Below are 9,801 nucleotides of genomic sequence, written 5' to 3' on the forward strand. Positions count from 1 at the left end.
TTTACAGGTGAAGCTCAGGCTTCCTGTTGGAATTTACTCGACGCCTAGCCACTTTCGTGCTCTTGGGCCCATTTATCCACTGCAGCCTTCACTTTCCTCATCTGCAAAATGAAGATAACAACAGAACCCCCTATTTCCTAAGATTTAGGGGCATACAAGAAGCACTGTAGTTTACCTAAAAGTTCTTGAGGTGATAGCTGAGATGTTCTCAGTACCCATTAAGTCACTACAAGGATCTGCTAACTTGGAGAAAAACTAACTTTTAAAAATTAAGCCAATTAGGGCTGGCCAAATAGCTCAGCGAATTAAAGGAGTTCAGTCCCTCGGGGCTCACTGAGACAGCCATCGAGACTGGGCATGGTGGCGTGTGCCTGTAACCCCAGCTCTTGGGAGGCTGTAAACAGGAAAATCACTGAGTCCGATCTAGTAGTGAGACCCTGAACACCCTGTAGATCCTTCCCTAAAATACAAAAATAAAAAATTAAGTCTATTAATAAATTTTTTTTGGTGGTTTTGGGGTGTTGAAATTTCTTTTTTGGGGGGTGCATCTTTTTGAGACATGGTCTCGCAGTTCAGGCTGACCATGAGCTCACTTTGTAGCCCAGGCTGGTCTCAAACTCACAAGGATCCTCCTGCCTCAGCTTCCCGAGTGGTGGGGTCACAGGTGTGGACCACCACGCCCGGCTCAACAAGGTGTAGTATGTATTAAACTATTAACTATTTTAACAAATAACTATTAGTGTATGGTCTCTTTGGTTGCCTAAATCTTGTTTCTCATCTCTTTTTGTTACTGCATTCTCTTTTTTCAGAGGAAAACAACCTGAGACTCAGAATTGTCCAAGGAGAAAATCAAAAAACACTGTTAATACTCGAGCGCCTTTGCCAGTCTGTAGCAGAGCCCGCCCCATTCATTAGATTTCTGGCCAAAACACGGACGCGCCTCGGCCTTGCTTTAATATTCTCGGAACAGCGACCGCGTCCTCCCAATTTACAGGTTCAGCCTCTAGATTTGCATACCAATTGCTTATTGGATAACTGCTCGTACTCGCTCTTTTCATTGGTTGATACTGCCTTTGACACCGGAAGTGACTCTCCTGGATTTGGGGACTGGAGGTTACCTAGGCTTCCGCTTCCGGTTTGCCTCAGAGCCATGGCGACCGTACGTGCACCGACCTTAAGCAGGTGGCGCCGGACCCTTCGCCTAGCTCCGCAGTTATCCCGGGTAAGTGTCTATTTCCTCTGCTCTCTGGGTGGCAAGGTTTCGGGAGACACCTGTGCCAGGGCGGAGCGCCTCAGCAGTCCCTCTCAGGGAGCGCCTGCATCCTGCATTTCTGCCTGACAGCTTTTCTTTCCCGTCCCGCAGGCCCTCGCCGCCCTCGTGCCCAGCGTGACCCACGTAGATAACAGGTCCGATTTTCTGGGGAAGAAGCCCCATCGCCGGCACCCTGGCATCCTGCAGCTCCCGCACGTGCAGCTGCCGCCCGCCCTCGCTAAAGCCGCGCAGTTGCTGCTGCTCGGTGAGTAGCCACAGGGCAGGAGCCCCGAAAGAAACGGGGTGACGCCTGAGCGAAAGTGATTGCGCTTTTCATCTTTGGCCCACAGAGAGCACAGTGGCAGATGTGGAAGAGAAGGTGCAAACACTGAGCAATTATCTGTGGAGCCGACATTTGCCTGTAGAACCGGAGGAGCTGCAAAGGCGGGCTATGCATCTTGAGAAAAAATTCCTGGAAAACCCAGGTAGGGGTTAAGAATAATTAAGAATATTCTCAGATTGGAACATCAGTGGAAAATGAAAAGGAAGGAGTAATTCCACAATCTCTGAAGTTGATGCTGCAGTTTCTTAACGGACTCTGGCAAGAGCAGGTGCTACGCATACGTTGCCTGACTGGGGGGTAAACTGGTCGCTCTCAGGTTTTGGACAAAATGCAGAAATCCAGCTCTTTGGGGTTCAACCTCCCTGCAAGTCCACCAGATTAGGATCTTCTACGTTTCTGTTCAGGTGAAATAAAAATAGAGAACCTATATGACTTTCTCCCCAGCACCAAAACCCTCTTGGGAAACAGAAGAAGCCTGCTGTTATGATAATGAGCTTTCTGTCACAGACCTGCCTTTTTTGTCTTGTATTCCCAGCACTCCCCATATTTGGCCCAGAATAGGTATCCAATAGGTAGTTCCTAAGTAGTGCAGAACTGAGCAGAGTCTTGAGAGATTCTCACACGCTTTTCCTCCCCCATAGAAACACAGGAATTTTTTTTCCTTTCTTTTCTTTTCTTTTTTTTTTTTTCTTTTTGCGGAACCAGGGATTGAACTCAGGCCCTTAAGCTTGCCAGGCAAGTGCTTACTCTACTGAGCTATCTCCCCGGCCCCGATTTCATGATCTTAAATTTTGGAGATTTGAAGAAATCCAGTTTTCTGCTTCTCTTATCCTTTAAATTTTTCTCATGCTTCTTTTTCATATAAAACAAAACTTGTAAAAAAAAAAACAACTTGTGGGACAAGGGATAGGGTTTGGTAAGCTGAATAAGCAATTAGAGGCAGGATCCTATCTGATACACTCCGTCTAGTGATAGTGGTGATTATGGTTGTTCTTCCTTGAACTTTTTCTCTAGATTTGGCTTCTCTCTTGAGCGTTGAGGCTTTGCTCAAGTGGGGCTGGGGAGGACTGAGCAGGGCAGGATATTTAATGTTGGATCTGATCCCTGTTCTCTCCAGGTCCTCACCTCCAGTCCTTGTTCTCACTCCAGACTCACCTCAGACAGAGGAGAAACTCCGCAGAGCAGTGCTACATGCCCTGCGCAGAACTACCTACCACTGGCAGGAACTGAGGTGAGAAGTTGCAGAAGGAACCTTGGACTTGAAAAACAAGAGTCTGGGTATGGAATTCCATGGTCATTTTAGTGTTTCAGAAAGCCACCTGCACCTTTTGATATTGGGGAGCAGAAGGCTTGGAGAAGCTCCTTCCAAAGAGTTCATCTCCTGAAAATCTATAAAGTAACTCTGGGACCGAAGTTATTGCCCAGTGGGTATGACTCAGATTTTCACTGCAGCTACAATAAGGAGCTGAGCCTGGTGTATATGGCAGCAAGATTGGACGGTGGCTTTGCAGCAGTCTCCAGGGCATTCCATGAGGTAAAAATCCTTCAACTTCCAACCTGAACACTTTTGCCTCAGCTCCCTTTTTCTTGAAGTAGTTTCTAGAGCAAGGATTTTTGGAGATTATATGCCCCTCTCTCCTCTACTTCCATCACCTTTAAATAAATTCTCTTACTTTTTTTAAAATCACTATTTCATAACCTTTATATTCTAAAAGGTATTTCTGTTTCATCTCAAAATATATTCATATCTCATTTTCTCTGTCATAGTCCCCTAATTCATATTTTCAAAGGCTCTAAGTAATTCTCTCTTTACCCTTCTGTGGGATATTGTATATTTCTCCAGATCCAGATTCGAATTCCACAGTTCCAGCCACAAACCTTGATGGACTTTGGTTCTGGTACTGGTTCTGTCACCTGGTGAGTAACTTCATGCAGCCATCTTTGTGAGTCTAGCTCTCAAGAGCCACTTACACCACTTCAGTATCAAGACGGAGAAAACAGAATGGGAAAATTGGGAACTACAGTATATCTTCCCTCAGAAGGTGGCATATGGATTGGGGCCAGAACTTACAGAAATGTCAAGTGCAAATGGGGGCCGTGTTTAAAAGGCTACAAAGAATTTAGCATATGTCAGTCAAAACTTAGGTTGCCTATAATGGATATTTTTTTTCTTCTACTTTCGGAACCAGGGATTGAACTCAGGTCCTTGCATTTACAGTGGATTTTTGAGTCTATCTTTTCTTCAGGAACTATACGTGAAATAAGAAAACAATAGTTATGTTTTTCTAGGTATTTTAACATGACATCTGTTTGCCCAGGGGTTGGGAGTAGATAGACCTTTTATAGGGATGACTTTTTGTCATAAGAATTAGTGGGTTTTGAGGGGCAGGGTGTGATGGTGCATTCCTGTAAAGTCGGCTCTCCTGGGAGGCTGAGGCAAGAGGATCACCCTGAGTTCCAGGTCAGCCTGGGCTACATAGTGAGCTCAAGGCCAATCTGAACTACACAGTGAAGCCCAGTCTCAAAAATAAGTGCAAATTGATGGGCTTTGTTTTGCTGTCTCAGGGCTGCTCACACTGCTTGGGGTCAGAGCCTCCGTGAATACATGTGTGTGGACAGCTCAGCCGCCATGTTGGGCTTGGCAGAAAAGCTCCTGAAAGGTGAGGACAAGCACTGAGGTGGGGCTTTTCCAAAGCTGAAGGAGCTAAAGCCAAAGAAGTGCTAGAAAGATTGTTTTAGTAGAAGTGGAGGAGAAGACAGAGTTAAGATGAATCTGGGGGGCCAGGGAGATGGCTCAGTAGAATAAGCACTTCCCTGGCAAGTATAAGGGCCTGAGTTCAATCCCTGGGTCTGTCAGAAAAAAATTAAATAAATAAAAGATGAATCTGGTCTCTCTGCAATACTCTGCACAAGCAGAGGGAGCTGGAGGACTTCGCTGATCTGTACCTGGCTTAGGTGAGGTCACAGGACAAGGGAGCTGACACTCGCCCAATAAGCATATTTACTTACACGTTGGCGGCCCTGTCTCAGCTAGAGTGTTTTTCTCTTTCCTCTTGCTGTTTCTGGTCCTGATAGTGCTCTAGTTTGTACTTATGACCATAAACTTCCTAGATACTTTTTTTTTTTTTGAGACAGGATCTATCTTTGGAGTGCAGGGTGGCCCTGAACTCCCTGTGTAGCCTAGACTGGCCTCGCTGTGTAACCCAAACTTGTGGCAGTCTTCCTGCCTCAGGCTCCTGAGTGCTAGGATTACAGGCGTGTGCCACCCCACCCGGCTACTTCGTATGTTCTCTTAGTTGCCACCTCTGTTCTTTCTTTCTTTCTTTTTTTTTTTTTTTTTTTTTTTTTTTGCTTTTGTTTTTTTGTATTTTAGGGAAAGGTCTAGAGGGTGTTCAGGGTCTAACTACTAGATCGTACTCATCGTGATCCGCCTGTTTACAGCCTCCCAGGAGCTGGGATTACAGGCATGAGTGTGCACTACCACACCCAGTCACAATTGCCATTGCAGCACACTCTGGAGGCAGAGCCAGTACAGCAACCCCGGGGACTGAACCCGCAGCCCCTGTGCCTGCTTGCAGGAGCTTTAATCCGCTGAGCTATTTGGCCGGCCCTGCCATCTCTTTTCTTTCGTCCACAGGTGGTTCAGAATCAGGGAAGCCTTATTTTCCAGGTGTCTTTTTCAGACAGTTTCTACCTGTATCACCCAAGGCAAGTAGCCATACTTAGGTATTCTAAATGTGGAATGTAGCAGAAAGAATGCGGTAGCCACAGTTGTATAGTCTAGCATTGAATGTTGGATAAATGGCGGGCCAAAGCTTTGTGTGCTCTGGGGCCATGGGTGTCAGTTCCCTGCACTTCCTGTCTCCACAGGTGCAGTTTGATGTAGTGGTCGCAGCCTTTGCCCTGAGCGAGCTGCCCAGTGCAGCTGACCGCACCTCGGTACTCCACACTCTGTGGCGCAAGACAAGCCATTTTCTGGTGAGTTGAAGACTCTTCCCCTCAGGACTTTCCTCCCCTTCCTTTACTGTCAGACATGCTTTTCCTTGGAGACATCTGTGTCCCTCCTGTAGGGATCCTGTCCCTGTCTTATGCAGGTGCACGTGTCCAACCCTGAGTGTCGCTGCAGCTGCTGTGCCAGAGCTGCTGACACCTGTGCTTTCACGCAGTTCACGGTGCCTGCTTGTTTTGCCCTCTTGTGAACAGGTACTAGTGGAAAATGGAACAAGAGCTGGGCACCGGCTTCTCATGGATGCCAGGGACCTGGTGCTGGAGGTAAGGTTCCCTGTCTCCCCTTCAGCCCTCACCCGTCTGTCATCAGTTACTATTGCTCCCTTGAAAACTGAAGAGACTGTCATAGATCGGTGAGGGTGACCATAGGGCACTAGGCATGCAAAGTCCCTGTCGCAGACGACTGAGCTTGGCAAACCAGAGCCTGTGCTTCCAAGTCGGCCGCTTCCTATTTCTGTGTGCCATGCATAGTCATGTGTCTCCCGTGTCTCACTGGTAGAACACCTATGTAGCTCGTGCACGGTCCTGGGTGTAATCCCCACTATGAAGAAAAAACAAGTTGGCCAGCCCCTGATGTGGGGCATTGCTGAGCCAGGAACCTCGTCTCTGTAAAAGTATGCAAGCCAATATGCAATCATAAATGTAATTGTCCTGAGTGAATTTTTTTGAAAGTGAAGGTTGCTGACAAGGGAGTCTATTACTGTGTGTCACATTCCTGTCTCTACGGCTATGAAGAGAAAGTCCTTTGTTTAGAGCATTACCCATGCAGCCGGCTTAACTCAAGGGACATAGTTTATCATTAGAATTGAATGTTAAGAGTCCTCAGTCTCCTGAGTGTTGATTGAATTATGACAATAGACCCTATAGACCCAGCTTGCTTTCTTTGACTTTAGGGAAAAGAGAAGTCGCCTTCAGACCCTCGTCCTGGGTTCGTCTTTGCTCCAGTGAGTATCATTACTTCAGCCTGTCCCAGTACACAGAGTGTAAATGTGGCCAGGCAGAATGAGCGGACAAAGCGAGGCCACTCTCAACCTCCCCGAGCCCCTCCAGTTCACCTAGGAACTCCGTGGCTCACGTTGCCATCTGCTCCTGGCCCCTCTGGATTCTGCCTTCTGAAATTTCATGGTGGTTCTCGGTTTTGTCTTTGTGTTTGCAGTGTCCCCATGAACTCCCTTGTCCTCAGTTGATGGCCTCTCAGCCCCTGGCTTGTAGCTTCTCCCAGGGTTACCATCCCATCCCCTTCAGCTGGGTAGGTATTCTGGTAATGTGACAACAGGGAGAAAATAACCTGGGAACACAAGAAGAGACAGATACAGGAAGAGTGGAGAGCTCATGGAATAGTCTGGTGACGTTAGAGCGTGCGTGTGAATGATTTGTAGAATATGAAAGACTGTGGAGCCAGGCATGGGGGCACCCACCTCTAATCCTAGCACTCAGAGACTGAGGCAGGGAGATTACGAATTTGAGCCCAGCATGGGCAACTTGGCCTTATCCCCTAAAATTTGTTTTTTTTAATGTATTTAGTACAGCGTCAACAGGATCTCACTGTACAGATTAGACTTGTAGTAATCCTGTTTTCAGCCTGCCAAGTGCAGAGATTACAAGCATGAGCCACCATGCCCAGTCTCAATCACTGGCTCAGTGTGCCCTGGGCGTGGGACCAGCACGAAACACTGGGGATCAAACCCCAGTCACTGCACCTGCCTAAGGAAGCGCTTTAGTCCGCTGAGTTCTCTGGCCAGCCCTCATCCCCTAAAATTTAAAATAGGGGGCCAGGGAGACGGCTACGTGGAATAAGCGCTTCCCTGGCAAGTGCAAGGGCCTGAGTTCAATCCCCAGTTCTGCCAAAAAGAAAAAAAATGGGTAGAGCCCAGAGTAGAGTACCCCTGGGTACTGCCATCCCCTACTGCTACAAAAAAGAAAAAGGGGCTGCAAGAAAAGCAAGTCCATAATCTTTTGCCTCTCAACAGTTTCTGTATCCCTAACCTTAGAATAAGAAACCAAAAGAGGAAAAGTTCTCTATGGTGATTCTTGCCCGAGGATTTCCAGAGGATGCTAATCGATGGCCACGCATCACGCAGCCTGTCCTTCGACGGCCCCGCCATGTACATTGCCACCTGTGCTGCCCGGACGGGCATATGCAGCACGCTGTCATCACGGCCACCCGGCACGGCAGGTACAGGAGGTGTGACCAGAATGAGTGGAATGTGGCGGGAACGTGCAGCCCACGTTGACATGTTTCTGTTTCTTAGGGACTTGTACCGTTGTGCCCGTGCCAGCTCTTGGGGAGACCTTTTGCCTGTGATCACTCCACCCGAGTCTCCTCCGTCCTCCAAGCAGGATCCACCTGAGAGTTGACAGGGATGCATAGCCAGTGTTTTCTCTCAGACCTGCTGAAGCTATAGCTTCCTGGTATCCAGGAAGGAAGTGCTGAGACCCCTGTATGTCTGTACTTGTTTGAAGTTTTAATAATAATAAATTTTTAAAGAATGGAAATGAATTTTGTTTTCCTGACCTGTAACAATCCTGAGATCTTCAGTACCAGGCTTTAAATCTCAAGCTCACCCTCTCTATACTGCTGCTTCTGCCAGAGGCTGCAACTTCCAGGAGATAATCTAGAAGAGTGGGGACAGCTCTTGAGAACTGGCTTAACGAGTCTCAGGGTTGTTCTGCAGCACTCTTAAATAGGGGAAATGGCAGCTATTTAACCTTTTCTTTTTTATCTTCCATTGCATGTTTGTGCGTGCGTGCATGTGTGTGTGTTTGAGAAACTGTCTTGCTAGTTCAGGCTGACCATGAACGCACTCCGAACCTCAGGCTTAACTCTGTGATCCTCCTATTTTTAAGTTCCTCTGCTCACCACTGACCAAATCAAAGGACGGCATATGTTTAGGTAAACAGGAAAAGGGCTTTACTCAGAGCTACCTCTGAGGAGGTGGAGGGGCCTATTCCCTTCAGGTCGCCTTCCCACCACTTACAGGTGGGCAAGGGTCTTTTATAGTGAGGAATAAAGGAGAGGGGGACACAGGATAATGCAGATCTCTGCACTTGCTCCTGTGACTCAAGGCCTCCTAGGGCTGGGGCATATTCTATCACTTCTTTGGGGCTGAGGAGAGGGAGGGGTGGTGTTACATGAATTTTTTTTTTTTTTTTGTACTGGGGATTGAACTCAATACCCTGCGCTTGCCAGGCAGGTGCTTATTCTACTGAGCCATTTCCCTGGCCCTTACATGAAATTTTTAAACTTATATTTGGGGGCGGGGAAGATGGCTCAGTGGAATAAGCGCTTCCCTGGCAAAGCAAGGGCCTGAGTTTCATCCCCGGTTCGGCCAAAAAAAAAAAGTTATGGTTTGCAGTGTAGTTTACAATGCTCACACCCCCTTGTTTATTTGGCCCTCCTTAAGGGGCCATATCATCTGGCTGGCCTTTTCACATTGGAGTTGTATGCACATTTTATCACAAGTAGCTGAAACAAGCAACAGAGAACCAGGTGTCTGAGCCTGCAGAAGTATCACTGAAGGTTGTGAGGTCAGATACAAAAGAAAATCTCTGCTTCCTGATTGCTTGTTGTCATGTCCTTGCTCTATGGGTTTTCTGCCCTCAGCCACCTAACCAGGAGCAAGACCTACTGAAACTGTGAGCGGAAGTAAACCTCTCTTCCTTAAAAAAAAAAAACAACTCTTTGAGTCAAAGTATCTATTGAAAGGGTAGGGTTTGTTATGTCTTTAGGCAGTCAAGCATAAGAACCCTTTTCAGTTTTCACAGCCGTATTTATTTTGGTGGGGTTGACGCTTGGTGCTTGGGGCTTTGCTCCCTTGTCTCTGACTGCATTTTTAAAAGACACTATCACCTAACCATCTGTAGCCACATCCCACAGTGTGTGGTAGCTTTTCCCAGTGAAGGTCAGAACATGTCCCTTGTAGGAGGGGAGTGACAGACATTGCAGTTAGTATCATAACCCTTTTTGCCAAATATAAGCAGCAAGATTTAGAACTAGTGGCTCTTAGGTTGCTCATTTGGAGTTTATTGTCAATTCTAACCTTGTCTATTTTGTAGTCAACACCCTAAAACAACTTAAACAGTAGTTACAAAGGTTTTAAACAGACATAAAACAAGAAAAAAAAAAAGCCAGCCATGAGGTTACAGGCATGTACCACCATGCCCAGCTCTTAGCTATGTCCCCAGCTATATAATATTA

The 9,801-nt window shown here is 47.0% G+C and overlaps 1 protein-coding gene across 2 annotated transcripts; it reads left to right on the forward strand.

Moving 5' to 3' along the window:
* Nucleotides 1-1,114: 1,114 nt before the first annotated feature.
* Mettl17 (methyltransferase like 17) lies at nt 1,115-8,115 on the forward strand. Of its 2 annotated transcripts, XM_004648092.2 has the most exons (14): nt 1,115-1,222; nt 1,364-1,517; nt 1,603-1,737; nt 2,745-2,826; nt 3,048-3,129; nt 3,439-3,512; nt 4,161-4,255; nt 5,233-5,303; nt 5,466-5,573; nt 5,799-5,867; nt 6,497-6,547; nt 6,760-6,852; nt 7,595-7,779; nt 7,856-8,114. In XM_004648092.2, the coding sequence occupies exons 1-14, from the start codon at nt 1,151-1,153 to the stop codon at nt 7,959-7,961; spliced, it is 1,377 nt and encodes a 458-aa protein (XP_004648149.1). In that variant the 5' UTR covers nt 1,115-1,150; the 3' UTR covers nt 7,962-8,114. The 2 variants fall into 2 exon arrangements, with proteins under 2 accessions (XP_004648149.1, XP_023564107.1); XM_023708339.1 differs by lacking the exon at nt 6,497-6,547 and having other exon boundaries at nt 7,856-8,115.
* Nucleotides 8,116-9,801: the final 1,686 nt, after the last annotated feature.

Source organism: Octodon degus, unplaced genomic scaffold (assembly GCF_000260255.1).
Source record: "Octodon degus isolate 3935 unplaced genomic scaffold, OctDeg1.0 scaffold00352, whole genome shotgun sequence".
Lineage (NCBI taxonomy): Eukaryota > Metazoa > Chordata > Mammalia > Rodentia > Octodontidae > Octodon > Octodon degus.